The 20,162-nt window shown below is 42.3% G+C and overlaps 1 protein-coding gene across 1 annotated transcript in view; it reads right to left on the bottom strand.

Annotated features, from left to right (window-relative positions):
* Nucleotides 1-20,162, bottom strand: part of agbl4 (AGBL carboxypeptidase 4) — a 400,933-nt gene that overhangs the window by 38,348 nt on the left and 342,423 nt on the right. Inside the window, exons 7-9 of the mRNA XM_049587376.1 lie at nt 9,449-9,538; nt 6,644-6,758; nt 2,732-2,843 (exon numbers count right to left, since the gene is read on the bottom strand). Of these exons, the coding sequence (XP_049443333.1) occupies nt 2,732-2,843; nt 6,644-6,758; nt 9,449-9,538 (317 nt within the window). The remainder of the gene's footprint in view (nt 1-2,731; nt 2,844-6,643; nt 6,759-9,448; nt 9,539-20,162) is intronic.

Raw genomic sequence — 20,162 nt, 5'->3', positions numbered from 1 at the left:
AAGGTCCACATTTTGTCATTAGTTCGAGGTCCATACAGTTTAAAGTAGTCAGTGTCATACTTGTGTTTGGCCATGTCTTCCAGCTGGTTTGCTGTTTCTGTAAAGTAGCTGTCTGTAATTCATTCACTCTACCACAGGAAACAGCACTTCAAAATAAAAGCTCTGTGCCAGAAATTCACTGTACTTCAAAATAAAGTGTGTTTTATACAAACTTGACACATTTGCAAGTCACTTTCAATCCATTCAGAATGGACCTACGATTCACTTATGGACTGCGACCCACCATTTGGAAACCACTGTTGTAACGTAAAGGTCATGGTTGGAAGACAAAATCTGGCTATGGAAAATAATTTTTTGTGCTCTAAATATTGAATTCCACAAGTTTCTTATCAATAAAAATTGTGAGCACTAAAACATAATGACAGTCTCATATGTGCCACTTTAAAATATAACTCCAAGAAGACAACAATGACAACAGTGGTATTTCTTGAATGGTGGGGTTTGTTGCTCTTGGGTTGATTCCTCCAATCAGTACAAAAGATAGATCATTCCAATATGTTGTGAATGGAGAAAAATTGAGAGACTGTGACTCTGCCTTTCCCAACTAAAGTGTGTTTATCAGGAGCAGTCCATTAAGATTTATTGTAGCCTACAGACACCATTAACATTTACTGTATTTGTTGTGTTACGACATCAAGACTTGTATTCCTAACACAGTTTTACAAAATTAATAGCAAGCTAGGACAATACTACAATGACAACACAGGGCTGCTGTTAATTCTATATTAGCTATCTTGTGGCCTCAAGTGACTCGCTGAATCTCTGGGAACTGTTCTCCACACTTAAGGGCACACACCTAAATATTATTTCAATTGCATGACCTTTTCCTGGCAAACTCTAGTTTTCAGGCACAATCCTGGGGTACAGTTTGAAAGATCACCTAAAAACTGATACTGAACTCCCACTCAGCTTCCTCTCAATCTCCTTGTTTTCAAACAAATGACCACATTGATTTAGCAGCTGGTAAAAGGGCCACATATGCTAGTTTAGCTCAACTGTTTTGCTGAAGGTATCTGCTGCTGATCTCCTGTTAATGGAGTCCTCCAGCGGAGCCCTCCAACCCTGGTAGCCTCATAAGACTCTATGCCCGCTGTGTGAGATGAGCATGAATGGAGGGCAGCAGCACAGGGCCTCCTGGCTGCAGAGTTGGCATTGAAAGTGGCATCTGGGAGCCCCAGACATGAGTAGTGTGTCTGATGGGATTAACTGGCTGTGGCGAGAGAGAGACAGAAGAGGAGAGGTTGCCCAAGCCTCCAAATTAACTCTGCAAGACTAAAGGCAATCATCAGGGAGAAGGGGAGGGGGGGCTGCAGGAGGACAAGTGCTGGTGGGATGGTTATCAACAGCGAAGGAGAGGGAATAGGAGACATCTGACCAGCAGGAGTGGACTTAGAAAACACATGGCACAATACGGTGTTGACTGGAGGCTGCATTAACTCAGCTAGAAAACTCAAAGTCACTGTGGTGGCAGGCGATTAAGTTCCTTTTATTAGGCTATATCTGCCATGAATTCCATGTGTATGAGACTGAATTTATGCCAATGCAAAAGCAAGGGCTCTACACCAGTGGACCCTGACTTTTTGTTTGCTTGTGGCCTCGTAATATGAAGCAATGTCTACCTGGGGACTCTGGTCACTTGTTTAAATTATTTTTTTAGAGCCTGAAAAGGTAAAATCAAACCATATTTCACAAGAAAAGGGCAAAGATTGGTGAAAAGTCTGCAAAATGAATATAATTTAGATGATTTTCTAAAATTTCCTGCACCTGCAATCGTCTTGTGACCCCTTAGATTCATTTCCCGACCCTTGAGAGGGGCTCAACACCAAGGTTGGGAACCACTCCTCTATATAATGGTATGATAGATACAGTTTATTTTAAAAGTATGAATGTGTGAGAGAAAAATCCCCATGTTGGCAGGGGAGACATGCATTTGGCAACACCTGTTTGTCTGTGCATTGCAGTATTCTCGCTGTGTGACGAGAGAGTGTTAGTATGTGTATGTGTCTGTTTGCTCAGGATGAGTACGTGTGTGTTTGCGTGTGTGAGCGTGTGTGAATGACAGGCATGAGTGGATCACCCTGCCATGACAGAGTCTATCGATCAGTGTGTCAGCGCCGGGGGAAAAGGTTAATCTGCCCGATGCCAGCCCCGCGCCTCACCCCATCTCTGGCCTGCCCTGCATCCCGCCCCAGCCCGCTCCCTCTCTTATCAGGATTAGAGGAGTGTACAAAAGGGCAGAGTATTCCCAGGACACACACTGACCTTCAGTAATCCCACCAACCTGCCGCTCTGCTTATAATTAACATCAGGAACAAAGAGAAAAATCCCCGGCCTGTCTGTGTAGCGCTCCTCTGACTGAAAGACTAAAACTGGAGAAGAAAAAAGTTACAGTAGAGTTAGAAACTGAAAGCACAGACTTGCTTCAGTAATATGTTTTGAATGGCCAGGAGAGCCGAGCTGACATTCTGGAGGTGCTGACTTGCCGATCCCTGCTCCCCAGTGCACACAATCCTAAACACAGATTGGAGGAACATGCTGAACCAAGCAGGGAGGCAGAAAACTGTTCTTGGGACCAGCAGACATTACTGTGGTGAAGGAATGTTGAGCACAGTATGGAGGACATGCGTGTGTGTGTGTGTGTGTGTGTGTGTGTGTGTGCTTGCTCACTCACCGGGTCTTGGTTCATCTGCACTATGAGTTGTTTGACAGCATGCAGTGTGGGGTGGGCCCATGGAGAGGGATCCTGCCAGTGGCGATTCAGGTCGAAACCCATCAGAGAACACCTGTAAACACACACACACACACACACACACACACACACACACACACACACACACACACACACGTGTACCCAGAGTTTTAATGGAAAACTATAACGTGGTTTGCCTTACAAAAATGACTACAAATGATTAAAGGTACACTGCAGAGTTTTTGACCACTAGTAGCGCTGTAGAGCAAGGTTTCCAACAGCTCAGATCTATTGTGCATTGCGAAAGTACATTTAGGGCGTGTCTAACTCCACTTTTGCTGGTTAAACGGTGCATAATCTGAGTGCAAAGTAAGTCGCAAGGGTTAAAGGGATTGTATTTGATCCCTTAATCAATTACAGGTGTGTTTTGGGTTTAACATGAATTCAACTAATCAGAGTGTCACCTCCCATTCCCTTTACAAGCCAGGGGCAACCCCACCTGGCGTGCTACTATTTACATGGTGGATTTGGCAAAGTGTAGAAGCGAGCTGTTTTCGGCTGTGAGTAATTCAGTAACAGCAGTAATGTCACTGCAGGAAATATTGTGCGACATTTGAACTGCAAAACTATAAACTGTAGTTACAAACACAGGAAACGGAACTAAACTTTTAGCCTCTGAAATAATCAGTGAAGTCACACTGCCCCGCATGCACTACAGCTCTGCTCAGCTCTCTGCTATGTTCACATTTTAGAGAATGTCATTAATAGTGTCCACATTAATGATGTGTTTATTCACCCATCCATAACCCATCCGCGTGTCCCTGTGTGTGTAATAAGTGGTGTAAGCATGTTGTAAACTTGCCTATGTAGGTAGCCTGAGTGTCAGACTGAAGCTCCCAGAACCTTCAGTCTGACATTGCCTCCATTGAAGGCAATTTACAAGAGGGAGAGAATTAGATTTTTCCCTAACCAATCAGTAGAGATCAACGACTCACCCAGAATCTGACGTCATTAGTATCCATGCACCGGGGGTGCCGAAAACAAGCGAGCATTGCCCGTTTAAAATGTCTCCGTCGTCGTGCACGCCCAGCTGCATCGCCAAATCCAGTTTAGCAGCTTCCTTAATTTGTGGTCTGTAGGATCTGTAGCGGTCGCTATTGTTGCTATCCTCACCAGTTACCCACCGGCATACAGTTTGACATCAGCATGGCGCTGATTGGCTAATTGCTAGACCCGCCCACACCCCCGGCGTTCATTGGTCCGTCCATCGTTTGGACGAGATAAATCGCAAATTCATTGCAGTATGCCAGACCGGAGATGCAAGCCTACTCAGTTGAGTGGGCGGGGTCTATGGTCTGGAACCAGGCTACTATGTAGGCACATCTTAGTATCTGAATAATGTGCCCTTTACTTAGCTGGAAAATCAAGATCAAGATTTTTTTGTTTCGTTTTGTTCCACAAAGAGGGACATTTGTCTTGGGCCCTACAACCATACTGCAGCCACAGAAATACAACATAGTACATAGACAAATCAACATTATACCAAACATAACAGTAAGAAACACAAAGAGATAAATAAATAAATAACATCATACCCTAAAAATACCTCTACAAAAATGCAAATCTGCAAATCGTCATAATCCAATGCCACTTCTGGCTTAATCTGCCATTATTTAAAAGCTTTATAGGCAACGGTAAGAATGAATTTTAAAATCTGCTCAGTCTACAACAAGGCACTCCCCTACCAGAGGGCAGCAGCTCGTACTCTGTATGCAAAAATACTGCACCATTCTGACTTCAAACCAGGTTTTATTTGGTCAATGGCGCAATCACTTTCTGCTGCCTTAAAAATTACAATACGCCAACAATAAGCCTGACCACACCTCATTTTAAGACCGACATGCCAATGGGTGTGTAGATAGGAGGAAGTACACTTGCTACATACACAACATGAGTGCTGACCATTAAAATGACAACTGTGTCAGTCTGAAACTAGCAATAACATTTGCGCTGCAGTGTGTTACGCTTTGTGCCAGGAGGCGTAGGAGAAGGCCCATGGTCATTTTGCTTTATCACAGACATTGACAGGTGTGGAGCTGCCCGATGTTAATTTTTTGCATCTATAAAATTCTGTCACTAGAAATTCGTGGCATGGACACTAGTTTTTGTTTTCATTATGGGGGCGCAATATAGTGCATAAATTTCACACTCAGGATTCGGATGCTAATAAAATAGCAGAGGTTCAATTTCGTGTCCTATATCCTCCTGAGACCCTCTGTCCTCATATGAGGACATCACATTTTGGGTTTACTTGACGTTATACTTCATTCTGCATAATATAGACCTGTTTGTGGACACTTTTCTGTGCCATCTAGCGGTAGCGAGAACACAATACACTAATCAAAGTAAAAACAAGATGGTCAGTCAAGTCAGTCTGCAGCTGACTCCGACATGAAAGGGGACAAGGTCCTGATCACATGTTATGGTTGAACTTGTTATGACTAATAATGTTTGTAGTTCAAAATGGCAAAAAAATGACAAATTTTAGCAACAGTAACAAGCTAAGACACTGTTAATTAGGAAGTACTCGTCTGAAGACATTGGGACTTTATTGTTGTCTCATTTGAAGAGATGGGGACTTTATTATTGTTGACAATGTTTGTTTTTGGTCCCAAATAGCTAGGAGAAATTAAAAATGCATACCAAACAAAAGTTCTGGTCTCAGGAGTATACATTAAATAGAGAGGGATTTTGGACACAGCCAAAGTAGGTTTCAAATTCTTCCAAAAATCAGCTCTGTAAGTGTTTCATAAGAAAGGAAAATGTATTCAACACAATTTTAGTGAGAGACAATTCATTTTAAAATAATCTGTTTACAAAAAAACTCCACAGGGCACCTTTAACTATATATATACACAACAGATGGATGTAAGAAGTAACTGTATAGCAGTGGATTGCTACTCTTAAGTGTTATTAACAACCTGTAATTGCCATACTGATATGTTTGCATGTAAAGACTCACCCTGAACTTCCCTCTGTCTTGTAATGTGTATCTTTGACATTTAATGAAGCCCTTGGTAATGATACAGGAGTTACTGATACTGTAGAGCAACTGAGCAGAGCAGCCAGCCATGAACAAAATACTCATCCCAGGTTAACTGACATTGATTCTTTGCTCTGCATGTATCCATTTCAGTCCGCTCTGCACTGTATCCTGCAGGGACGGCTGTGTGGTATCTTTGTGCCTGTCTGTGTGTGTGAGAGAGAGATGCGTGTGTATAAATGAGCATGTGTGATTGGTGAGGTGAGGACTATCACTACTCACATTCTGTCAATACACTGCTCATCACCGCTCAATGTGAAAGCAAGCTGATGAAAATAGCCTTTAAGCAGTCACCAATCACAGTCAATGATATTATAGAGATTGTCACTGCTGGGGAGCAACTGAGATTCCCCCAACATGTTTTTGGAGGCAGTGACAAGGCAACGCCACTAGATGGCACTCACGAACACACTGGGAGCTCACCGCTGATGCCTATCTCAGTGTGCATTAGTATTCCTGGGGCTGAGCCTATTAAGTAAAAGGCAATTATGAAGAAGGGAAAGAGAAGAGAGGAAAATAGAGGAGAGGAGGATGCCCACAGAGCTGCAGCAATAGTGTTAAAGACAGAGAGGAGGAGAGGATGGACAGAGAGAACAGCCCTACGGCCAAATACTATCTTCTAACAAATGCACTGCTGTGAGCTATATGAATTCATTAAGCTCCCTAAAGGAGGAGTTAAGAGGATATAATCCCACGTAGCAGGATATAAAACCGTGTAATGTGTGAATTCTATGCAACGTAGCGATGCATTCAAATTAAGAATTAAAAAAAGATGTTTGTGTGTTCATAACCTGTAGTTGCCCAGATAGACACCGTCAGGGTTCAGCATGGGGACGATCTTGAAGATCACATGATCCCTTAGGACCTGAGCCACGGGGTGCTGGCTCACCAGGAAGTCGATCACACCTATCAAACACACATACATAAATCCACACACGCGCACACACACAGAGGGAAATAGACTTGAAAAGAAAACCGAAGACGGGCTGGCAGTTAATTGAGTTTTGAGAAACAAAAGGAGAAGGAAGGACAGCGAGGGGGCATCGTCAGAATCGGGGGAGGAATAGGAGACGTCAAGCCTAAATCGATACAAATGGAATGGAGCTGACGGCGCTGGAAAAACAGACAGCACACAGCGGGCTAGAAGCCAACTCATCTGATTCATGATGATGCACACGCCACACACGAACACACACACACACACACACACACACACACATATGCACACAAACTGATACTGTAGGTAGATTAGACAGACCGATAGATAGATAGATAGATAGATAGATAGATAGATAGGTATGACAAAGACATTTTCTTAACCCATCTACCTCCATCACCTTTCTTTTGTCACAATCGCCATTTCTCCACCTCGTTAACGTTAATGGACTTTCCTCAGTCTGTCTTACTGAGTCAAAGTAGTGGACAGGGACCACCGCTAAAGGTAAGGCCGTGCCCTTCATCCCTTCCAGCCCTCCCCTCTTCAGACCGGCTCCCTATAAACAAGGCAGTGGGACCCAGAAGGAGTGAACCTGCCCACTCACCTCAGCCTGAGCAGGAGGAAGGTAGCTAGGAGTCATTAAATCCTGCTAAAACTATCGTTCTGCACAAGGAGACAATTTCCCTAAAGGTTCTCAGTTTTCAAAGTGTTTTATTAGTTTCGAGAAAACACAACCCTATGATATACACAGACTGTATTTCCTGAGATGTTATATAGAAACGCAGTCTTGTACCTATTTCTGTAACATTCAGACATCACAGACGCAGGTGCAGAGCAGAGTTTAAGAAGGTAATGACAATTATGTTACATTTAAAAGGGAACTTGTGGTGTTCAGTTTTATACCTGAAGATGGGTTTACTAAGCACAGTGAATACTCAGCCCTCTGTAATCAATTCTATGAAGTCACCTATGGCTGTGGAGGGAGTCCTAGAGAACCACTCTGCTGATGTCAACAGGGTTTAATCAGTTTGTGTCTTGGATACTTTAAATGTTTAACATTTTTGGAGCTCGACCCCAACTAGGGACTAAAAATCTGAATATGTCGGCCTCTGCTGCATTGTTTTGACAATTCTTTTTCAAATGTCAGTCGCAAATCTCCCAAATGTGGAAGTGTACCCCTTTAATCTGGAGGAAAAGGTCTCAGTAACAAGGCTTCTCTCATATAAAAGCAGCCATATAGCTCGTTTGTGCAAGCAGCTTATTACAATTCATTGTCATGTTTACCGTAAACGTCGTGCCCTCTAGTGGTCATAGTAATAATTACAGGAGCAGAGGAGGAAGTGAAGCGATGTAGTGTAAAAAGCGATGAAGTCTCTGTAATGTTGTAAAAAGATTGAATACGTTCCCATATGGTGGGCACGAGGAGAGGTGGATTGGTTAACCAAGCACAGGACTTATACCCAGGGGACTGACGTTGGCTCAGTGGACTCAGTGCTGACTTCTGTTACTAACAACGTAGCGCTAGTGTGATGTGGCATATGTGATGCCTATCACGTGCCATATGTAATGTTTGGTAAGCAACAAAAGTACTCACTACTTTTTTTGGTAAATCTTACCACGTAGTTTTGTTGCACAATCCTAACCACAAAGTTTTAGAGTAACATTGACAATTCATAACATTACGGACATGTTTAAAACTATGACCCTTAGAATGGTATCATATGTTATTTTGGAACGAAGTTGAAATCGACATAGTCTGTCATTTAGGTATGAGAGAGCGTTGCAACTGCTGTACAGTGCAGGCTTCGTCAGTCACGCAAGTAAATTATATAGAAAATGAAATTTCCTTTGTTTTATATTGCCCTATATATCATGACTCCGGGGAGAGGTTATTTAATAGAATTAAAAAAAACTGATTAGGGAATTTTTTTTGTGAAAGACTCTGCAAGACAGACATTTTTGCACTGTGACATTATTTTAAGCAGAAGAAGATATACTTTCTTACTTTCTTGAGGGGAACTTAATTTTTTCCATATACACACAGGCCTGAAATACACACGTGCACAAAAAGGACCTATACGCGCATTAAATGTAGAGATGTCAGAGCGAGGGGGATGCGCATGGACAAGCGCCTTGAGCAGTTGGGGGTTCTGTGCCTTGCTCAAGGGCACCTCAGCAGTGCCCAGGAGGCAAACTGACACCTCCTCAGCTACCAGTGCATGCACCATATTTCGTTGGTACGGGGACTGTACGGTTCTCAACCCAAGTCCTTATGGACTGAGCTACTACTGCCCTGAACATGGGACAATATATGGACATTTTAGGTTTCAGTTGTTAATGTGTAAAACATGTTTAACTTTCATTTCTTTTGTTTAGGAACCTGTATATTATATCTTCATTTTATCTTTAAAGTCTTTATTTTTATGTGGTGTTACTGTGTGAGATGGTCCATAAACTTTAGTCTCTTTTCAACTTAATTACTCTATCAATATTAAACAGTAAATAGTAGGGGTTCCTAAATACAGAAAATACCCACTTTTAAACACCACACATAATGAGCTCTGACACATGTCGGTGTGCACGGCCAAACATCCTCCAGACCAGTGGTGCTGCATCTGAATCAATGAAACAGGGCACCGACCTAACATTAAAACTTTACCTTGACAAATAAAGGAGGCAGGAGACTCTCCAGGGTGAACACGAGCTGTGAGGAAGACCAGCTTCTTCTCTCTATCTGGACTCAGGTGGTCTGTGCAGGGAGAAGAGGAGAGGAGAGGAGAGGAGGATAGGGAGGTGGAAAGTAAAGACAAAGAGAGAAAGAGGTGTTATTAATGTTCAAAGTTCTAGCAGAGTTGTAGACAGCAACTCTATAAACTCTCAGGTGTAGATAAGACTGAAATATTACTATCTTAAGTTGCTCTATTAGAGTTATACACATGTAGCCTATACTGTCCAGTGTGAGAGGCGTGGTGAAAACACACACTGACCAGGTCGTCCACTTTCAGACAGACACACATGAATCAAACATCAAACCAACACAGGGCACAAAATATTCAAGGGGCAAGGTGAATTATAGATCTACAGAGGTCGGGATCAGCCAGCAACAGGTGTGACCTGATAGAGGTCTTCTTTGATTTAAGTCTTCAGGTCTGTCTGAGGAATTCTCTCTGGCTAGACACTTCTTCTCTCCCCAGATGAGTTGTACCTTGGAGAATTTTCTTGAGCATTTCCAGTCACTCTGCTAGTTTGCATAAGTAAGGGTCCATGAACGTTTCAACATACTTCTCAAACCTGACAATGTTAAAATGGACAGATTTTCTGAAGCAGTGAGAGATCTTAGAATGTCCCCTTGAAACAATTCAAAACTTTGGACCTTTTATCCCTTGAATTCTTGAGATAATGACTTTATCTGAAACATCTAATTACACAAGAATGATCTCAAGTGTTTTCACATTTTATTTGATACCTGCTGTGAGATGTTTGAGGGTAAATTCCAGAGATGGTCTATTGTCAAAATGCTCAATTCTAAAAGTCAAATCCACCATATTACTGTAGATATTTTGTGAATCACTCGTGCTCATCTTCCTCAAATACCGACGGACACACACATGAAAGCCCATTCTGCCCATTCTGCGATCCCAGCCCAGTTGAAAATCAGAGGTCAAAGTTTTGCTGTTTTCTTGGCCAGTGTTTCTCCTCTAATCTGCTGTTGCTAATGGATGAAAGTGATTGCGTGTCTCATCGCTATACACAAACTTAATATCTTATCGATTCTTCCACCCGCTTGTGCTGAGCAGAGAAAATGCTAATTAGCAACAGGCTATGCACCTTTCCTTCTCCTTAATTCCAATTTAGCCCCAGAGCAGTGTGTGTGTGTGTGTGTGTGTGTGTGTGTGTGTGTGTGTGTTCATAGTGTGTCTGTTTGAATGGCTAGGGGTCGTAAACAAAAAAAAAAGCGTTGTTCCATTTAAGTACTCTCCCTCTGATTTTATTTCGCTTTTCTCTCCCTCTGCCCTTCACAGAGACAAATGGCTTTGCCATTCAGGAGTCTCCGTGGAGCGGGGCGGGCCGTTTGTTGTAAATGTGAGTGCTTGCGGTTTGGCCGGCCGCTGGGTGCTCGGTGGCTGTGAAATTCCATCACTTAGAAATTCTACTTTGGCCTCGACCCCAGGCCAACACACTGGCTCCTGATACAAGAACACACACACACACACACACACACACACACACACACACACATTGTACAGTAGAAAGCTGCAATCAGGAAAGAAAAAAAAAAGCGTAGACAGACATGCAGCCGTTCTCCCTACAGTAAAACCAAGAAGCCAGAAAGTTGTGAGCCAAACCAGAGGCAGCTGCCAAGGTCCCGACTGTCGGGGAATTCAGCCGTCGTGGCCATGCTACATTTAGTCTCAGTGCTAGTGTGCCCTTGCTGCTTCATCAAAACAATCTCTTACAGCAGGCTCCTGGAGCTTACAATGGATCCACTGTTTATCCCACATCGTTCTGTGCGTGTGTGTGTGTGTGTGTGTGTGTGTGTGTGTGTGTGTGAGTGTGTGCCTATGTCTCCTCAGGGCTCCCACAAACGCTCCCCAAGTAGCTGTTGTGTTCATGTGTCTGTATCTCTGCATTCCTCTGTATCTGGCTGTGCCCAGCCAAGCATTGTAGCACAAAATTAAGTCCCACTATTCCATAGGCGCTCCAACGCCCAGGGGGAACCTGCAGGAATCAAGTACCATAACTCGGCTACATGTAAAGGAAAATCACATTTTTTTGGCTCACGTGTGGGTAACATATAACATGAAGGTTAGGGTCAAGTTCTGGTTGAGCACAGCGCTGCAGCAGCATCTCCTGACCTCAAGGTGTCAGTAGAGATCAGCAGGCGGGGGGCTGTCATGAGACGGAGACGGATAAAGAGAGGGTGAAAGACAGAAGTAGAAGAGAGAGAGAGGGCGAGGGATTTGACTGAAAGCTTTCGAAGGGAACACAAATGATCTTTCCTGGAACTCTTTTTCTTCCTTTGCAGACAGTTTTGTAGAAGTTGTGGTGGGAGGGAGGAACAACCCAGAACAGTGTTTCAACAACAAATGCCTTCCATGCTGAGCTGAATGTCAAACCAACATCTCTGCCATTTCATTTACACGAGCAGAAAACATTTAATTCATCAGCTTTACTTGTCTTTAGTTTGAGACCTGCAACATTTTCCTCTTTAAGTGTGTTAGGATGATTGGGTTTGCATTGCGTGTGTACATTGGAGCAGCAACTAATGATTATTTTAATTATTGATTATATTTTTGATTAGTGGATTCATTATTTAGTATATGAAATAATCCAAAATAGTCAAATATGCATGACACAATTCCCCAAAGTGATGTCTGAAAATTGCTTGTTTAGTTCAACTAACAGTTCAAAACTCAAGGACATTTTATCTGCACTGATATAAAACAGAAAAAGCAGAAAGTACGCACACTGGAGAAGCAGCACATGTCTTACTCTTTTGCCTGATCATTGACATAAAAAAAAAGGAATTGATTAATAATTGCGGGATAATTTTCTGTCCATTGACTAATTGATTATTCCAAAAATAAAGTGTTTCAGCACTGTATGGCTGAGAATTTGTCGCTGCTGTGTGTATTTGTTAGGCTTATATTAAAGAAGAAACATCATGACATTCTGGTCCAATCATGACTGGGTGAAGAATGTACTCTGAAATGTTCTGTATGTTTACAGTGCTGAAAATGTCTAAATATCTTAACCCTTTGAAACCTGGAGCGACTATATTTCTAAGCACGGTTTTCAGGTCATTTTCTTGTTTGTTTATTTTGAATTTTCTTTCTTTCTTTTTTTCATTAATTTTCTTGTTTTCTCTCTTTTTACTAATTCCTTGCTACATTTTTGGATCATTTTTTATTTTATTGTTTATTGCCTTCTTCTCGTGTTTTGAAAAGAAATCAAGCTAATTTTCTCAGGTTTCAAAGGGTTTAAGAAGATGGTGCTCTAACCACTGAAATTAAAGGTTGGGTATGACCAAGATTGTTGGTGATACACTTTTGTGGGCTGTCGTGATTACCCTAATATTGCAATATTGCACATTTTTCTGTCTTTCCTGGGAGTGCTGCATATTTACCCAATACTACAAATGCCAACAATGTGACGAGGCACTGAGCACTGTGTTGCTATTTTTTTCCGGTCACTGAGAGCTGAAAAATATTCAACTTCGGGTAAACACTGCAGCCGCTAGGAACTGTCACTTTTTACACCGCCGTCACAGCAGAGGATAGGCGGGACTGGAACAAATACCACAAAGGCCAACCTTCACGTCGCTGAACAACAACAGCAATGGAGGAGAAATGAACACTGAACCCACATGGATCATTCAGTCCACTCTCCCTACATGCTTCAGCCTTCCCTTGATCCAGAGCCAATACTCTACCTAAACCAACATTTTCCACTCAAATTCCGCATCACAGCAACCAAACATGACAAGTTCATTCATTCATTAATTCTCTAATCGCTTATCCTGTTAGGGGTCGTCGGGGAGACTGGAGCCTATCCCAGCTGACACTGGGTGAGAGGTGGGGTACACCCTGGACAGGTTACCAGACTATCACAGGGCTGACACATAGAGACAGACAACCATTCACACTCACATTCACACCTACGGACAATTTAGAGTCACCAATTAACCTGCATGTCTTTGGACTGTGGGAGGAAGCTGGAGCACCTGGAGAAAACCCACGCTGACACAGGGAGAACATGCAGACTCCGCACAGAAGGGCTAAGTAAAGTGTCTCAACCAAAAAAAAAACTGTACTGGGGTCTGTATGTGTCTGTAAGTATTGAGCTTGTTATAAAACTGTGAGGAACAGCCTAACAATAAAGCTTAATTACAAAGCACTAAAATCAGGATAAATGAAGTTATCTGCAAAAACAACAACAAAATAAGAGCAGTAATACCACATATCACGCTGTTGGGCCACCTTTAATACTCACTGCAGGGGAAATTCTATCACTGAAACAGTCATAACTATGTTTATTGTACAAAAATAAATGTAAGTGTATTCTTCAAATCAGAATTTGTATTTTTAATTCTACCTTTAAAGTTTACATATGCTCGGCATCCCAACTGTTTTGTTACTTTAATTCAGCACTCATGTGGCAACACCACCTCCTCCTGAGACGCCATGGCTCCAAATTATGAACCTCTTTAACCTTCACATCATCCCATTCCTCTGTGGGCCTGTCACGGCAGCTCTGAGAACATGAGTTAAAATACATATATATAGGAAGAATTAGGAAGAGAAGGAGACTGAAAGAAAATGAGAGAGGGCTACAGTAAGAGGGTGGGGGCCGAGCAGGGGAGGGTGGATGTGACAATGAGTGAGTGAAAGCAGCAGAGGCAAAATTTATGCCCACACTTCCAAATCAAAGTGCTCCCTCAGCATATTTCTCACCTGCCAAAGTCACGCGCTGCACTGTATGGCACATTACTGCTCATTCTCTCGCTGCTCGCCGAGAGGGAAGAAAAAAAAATTAGAGGATGTCAAACTACGATCAGCTCTGATAAATATGTAAATTACTGGAAAGAAGAAAAGTGCCTGTGAAAAACAACATAAATCTAATGGATTTTGAAGGTCAGTCTCGATTGTGCTGGTCAGCTCTTTCTGTGACAGCAGTCCTGGGAACTTTGGGTTCAATCTCATAAGTTGTGACGTGATGTAATTAACTGAGCTCTTCTTCATCATTCTTCTTCGGCAGGTACAAAGGAAGCCCTGTCAGGACCTTCTTGAAGCATCATGGCATATATTTAAATACATTTACCCACTTTAAAAGTAAATCTGATTCAAGGAGTTAGAGGCAGATTTTGCTTACTTTTTTAATATCGTCGGTGTCCAAACTTTGTGACATTGAAGGCTCCAGGACAATTTTAAGACGGGCACTAAACTGTACGACTACAGTTTTCTTATTGGACACTAAATAGCATCTTAGATTTTATATTAAAGCAGATAAAATATGGAATATCTAAACTCTTTGGCACACTGCAGAGAGGGAAATGGGCTCCAGTAGGCAATGCAACACACTGCAACCACAGTACACAGTGATACAATAAAAAACAATGTCACGCTGGCCACAGCTTTATAACACATTATACCACAAGTCTCAAACCAAGGCCGCTCTATATCTCTGCCTCCCCCCTCTCTCTCTCTGCTCTGTGGGTTTTACACTGTAATAAATTAGCCTCACTTTGGTGAGATGGCAACAAGACACGCTTGGCGCCCTGCTCAGTGCGTCATATCGAGGATGGGCGCGAGCTGTAAATTGTCACTGGCGTTGAATTTATACAGAGCCTTGGGACGAGATGCAGCACCGTGTACTGCCCAGCTGAGTGAGCCCCAACAAGCATCAAAGCCCTGCACCTCTTCACACCCCGCTTGCCCCACCCGCTGACACCACCCTCTGCCACCTCAAGGACAAACAGCAAGAGAGAGGGAGGAAGAAAGGAAGAAGAAAAAGACTGAGAGGGATGGGGATATGCGCTGAAGTGCGGAGGGCTCTAAAGTGATAAGAGTTTTATGATGCTGTTTTCTTCCTCAGGAATTGACCAGGTGTGCGCATGTGTGTGTGCGTGTGTGTGTGTGTGTGTGTCGTTTGGTGCTGGAGAGCCTGTGGCGTGTCTCAGATTTATTCCGCTCATCTTATTGTGGGGAGGCAGGGGCACTGCCAAGGCCTCCTCACACATTCATAAAGCATCCCCTGTCACTTCACACACCACACATTACACAGCTAAACTCTGAGTGAGGTGAGGAGGGGAGACAGCGAGAGAAAGATGCAGTCAGAAAAAAAAAAATGGAGCCCCTGCATAAACATTGTAATCGTCATAACATGGGGTCATGGTGTTTTCTCTGAGCCTGTGAAGAAAGGAAAGCTACAGAGAAGAGGATATTTACACAGACAGGTGGACAGACGGAGACACAGGGGATGATTGATACAAAGACAGAGGACAGCGAGAGGGAGACAAACAGTGAGACAGAGGTGAAGACAGAACAAAGAGGGGCAGGAGAATCAGGAGAACAACACATGAAACTTTACTGAGCTCCTTTAAAATCTGACTCCTGCTTTTCATTTTTTATTAAATCTCTTTTTTTCTGTGGTTCTCACCAAAACCATTAAATTCAACAGTTAAACTATTTGATCTTATCATATCATATCACTGTTCAATTACACTTCCTGTAAATTGAATTTCCCAACATGACGGTGTATCTGCTGTATCAAAGCCCTCAACACATTGGAATAATAGTGCGGTAGGGAAATCCTGAATATTACTTTTTTGTTGATCTACAACAAGTAAAAAGGGATTGAATATAATCCTTGAATCTGCCTTTAAAGTATCCATGATGTGGTAGTTGATTATTGTTTCTTTTTCAATTGTAAAATATAGGGGTGAGCAATATGACCCTAAAATAATATCACAATATTTCATTTTGTTCAGCTGCGAGTGTCACTTAGGTTTGCATTACCAAAGGTTTATGACAAAATCACTTGACGACACTGACTGCTGTGTACGCGCGGCGAGAGGGAGAGGAGATGTGCTGCTGCCAGAGGAGCCGCTGACTGAGTTCCCTCTGAGCGGTAACTCACTAAAAGAGTCTGGAAAGTCCAGGGCTGTTCATAAAACATTCAGGACGCCACAGTTTATTTCACACTACTGAAGCTGCTCCTCTTTTAAGAACCACCGCGGAGTCTGTAATAATTTTGCTTTCAGCCATGCTTGTATTTGCCGTGGGTAACAGTATGACGTCAATATGACGAAATATTGTGTGTATCACAATGTGAATTTTTTATATCATATTAAAAAATACACCGGTATTATAGTGAATAAGATGATATGGCACATCCCTGGTAGAATGTAATCTCCTGCCAGGAAATTTGGATACAGAGGTCTGTCTACATTTATACATATCATACAAATTGATATTTTCCTCTACATTTTGGCCTCTCATCCACATGCAGACAGATATTAGGTCACTTAAACATAGATTTTTAAAAATGCCTTCGAAGGTGTGGATTTTTCAAAACTCCGGTTACTGTTCATCTGTGTGGATGTGTAAAACTGTAATCTCCTTAATTTGTGAATGCCCATTGTTGCTTTGTGTGAAAATGGAGGACTACCAATTTGCTAATGTTTTGTTAGCACTGCTTGCTCTAGTTACTTTACACTTAGTATTGCTGCACCACTTCACAGTTGAACGCAGGCATCAGCTGCATCCAGTGTTTTTGCTCCACCTCAGCATCCACAATTTAAAGTTCGCCAGAATCGCCAGGTCGAACCAGCAGATGGTGGGACACTTTACAGCGTGGGATTGTTGTCAGTGAGGAGTGGAAGGAAAGTGTTAGCATCAGAGCATCACCGGTATGTTTGAGTGAGCTCCTTTGTCCTCATATCAAGGGGAAATCAACAGAGATATTTTGTAAAACAAAGATCATGTGGTAGATTTTTTCTTTTTCTTTTAAAGGTAGGGAAAATACCTGTTTTCAAAAATATCTGTATATGCTACAAAAATGTAGCTATACACAGCAGCGTGGTATACTATAGTGTGTTCTTTGTAATACATCATGAATGATTGTATTTACAGTGCCAATCTTGTACAACCTGCCATGGCAATATGAACTTATATGTACTATGATTATGACTGCAGTCATGCCAATAAAGACATTTTGAAATGGACAGATGGACAGATGAGAAAGAGACAAGTGAGATAAGTGACAGAGGATAGAGAGGCGTACCGGGGACACACCCCCCCTGAGGTATCTGATGGGTTAAGTCACCGTTTCCTCTGGAGGATCCCTCCATACCTCCATCCCACCATCTCTACATCTCTGTACCCGCCTCCCTCCTTCACTTCTTCTCTGTCTCCTCAGCCATTGTAGCCATCCAAGATGTGTGTGTGTAGCTGAAGAGAGCAATCAAAAGTAGAGATGCAGTGGTCAGAGGTGTATCTGACTGTGTGTGTGTGTGTGTGTGTGTTAGTGAAAGAAAGAGAGCGAGAGGGAGAGACAGAGGAGGTCTTGGGAGGGGATTACAATGGCTGTGTTGAGACACTCAGATTGGCATCACATCCAGACAGAGAGGGGAGGGACAGAGAGAAGGAGAGAAAAGAAAATTGGGAGAGTCATAAAGGGGATAAAGGGTAGAGAGGGAGAGAGAGAAATAAAGAGAAAGAGAGAGACAGAGAGAAAGGCGGGAGCAGAGGAAACCCTTGAGATGACAGCATGTAAATACGCCAACGGCGGGCCTCTAAAGTGGAGATGAAGAGGCGGCAGGATAAAAAGCTCTGAGCGCTGTGTGATTATGGATCAATTTGCCGCAATCAAGCCCCCTTATGGCTGGTCCCTGTGAAATGGAGAGATTTCTGCTCCTCAAGGGCAGCCGTGATGACAGCGGAGGTCACAGACGATGGGAGTGGCGGAGTGACAGAGGGAGACACGCTGACGGAGGGAGAGGAGTGTCGGACGGACGGGAAGAGGGGGAGATGATCTGTCCTGAACAAGGTGTTAGTCAGCCGTTAGCATTCAAGCCTGAGCTGAAGGGCTTTTTAATCATGTTAATGATGAGATGGCTTTTGGCCAATCGTTAACCAGTGAGCAGCCTGATACTGCTGTGAGCTCCAGTCCTGTTAGGGTCACAGATGAGTGGTCAAGTGAACGCACCACGAAGATAATGTCCTAAACGATGACTTCCCTATTTCATACAAAAAATGCCATCATGTTATTGAATCAGAAAGCAGAAGTGTTGCTTTGTTGCAGCCAATCACACCCAACAGTGATGTCACAGTGTACTGACACGCCCTGGAGTACACTTCTACATCACTGCAGCATAGTGAGAACTCAAACCACTAGAGGCCAGCAAAAACAACCCTTTGAGTGGCTATTAGCTCTTTAATATCTCAACAGCTTGAACAGCCCGAGGCTTAGAAAAACAATCAAATGCTGTATGTTTATCAATATGCTTCTGAAGGTGAACCATATTAAGACATAAATGTTTAATTACCACCGCGGAGCTTTGCTGCCATTCACTGAATAAAAGGTTGTAACAAACCAAGGTTGAATCAACCATTATGTTCTTCAACGTGTCAGTCTGTCAACATGACCTTGTAGGAGATAGTCATTTGAGGATTCTGATACAAATACAGGGTTCCAACACATTTTTACCAATGAATTTTTAAAACTTTTCCTTAACTCTTGCATAATATTTTACCCTAATTCCATGAGTAAAGTGTATAGTGCAGCCGTACATTATTAAACTGCACTTCCCAGGCATTTATGCATAGGCAAACTGCTAGCTCTTGCTAATGTTACTTGCATGTTAGACATTCCCACCGCCATCTAGCTGCATTTGCCAACAGAACACACAGGCACATACGGTACTTTGCAACACATCAAGGCCTATTGTGAAGTGTTTCTGGGAGTAGAAACATTAGAGCTTAATTTTTATTTAGTTTTCAAGTATAAATTTCCTTTTTCAAGCTGTATATAACATTTGTACACATTGTATTCAAAAATAACCTAGACATAAAAAGAAAACGGTCTGAACATCCACTTTGACATGTATATAGGCAAAACCATTGGTTAGAAAAGGTAGATTTGAATAGAAAAAAAAATAAAAAGGAATAAAAAATAGTAATAATGATTATCCACTCCATATTATAATCACAATCAATGGTGCTCACTTAAGTGATGCCTTAGTGTATAGCCATGTCATGGGCTCTATCAGTTTGTTTTTACGATCTACTGATGTGATGACACTGTAAATGTGTGATAACTACTGCTGTCTCTAAATGTGTCGATGTGGTAAATTGTGTGATAATTTGATGTCTCATCTTGCTTCCACATTTTGTGTGACCCTAGGAATGGGGCTCCTGCATAAAGAAATAAAGAAATAAAGATTAAGCACAGGGGCAAAATCTGCTCTACAGACAATGACATATAACGTATCTATGTGATATGTTCATGGAGGGAATATTAAAGTTAAAGTTTGCCAGAGCTCTGCAGGATGATAAACCTCACTGTATTAATAAAGCCATGACAGGACTCCATCGTTTAAGGCAGATGTTTATCATTTTAATGAGTACGTAATTTGTTCCATCTGATGGCGGTCCCAGACTGCAATTTGAATAATTTTGACAGGTCTGTATGCATTTATTACTTATTAAACAAATGGACATGCCTAATAGTTGTTTTGTGACCTTGCTAAGGTTGATCACTGTCATGTCCCATCAGTCTTCCCCCATCCAAGTGGATCAATGGCTAAACACAGTGGCCATATATCATAGCCATCACAATACTTTATACTTGAATGGATCAATTAAAGTATT

This window comes from Epinephelus fuscoguttatus, linkage group LG10 (genome assembly GCF_011397635.1).
Source record: "Epinephelus fuscoguttatus linkage group LG10, E.fuscoguttatus.final_Chr_v1".
Lineage (NCBI taxonomy): Eukaryota > Metazoa > Chordata > Actinopteri > Perciformes > Serranidae > Epinephelus > Epinephelus fuscoguttatus.
Note: the sequence above shows the minus strand (reverse complement) of the source record. Positions and strands in the feature narration are given on the sequence as shown.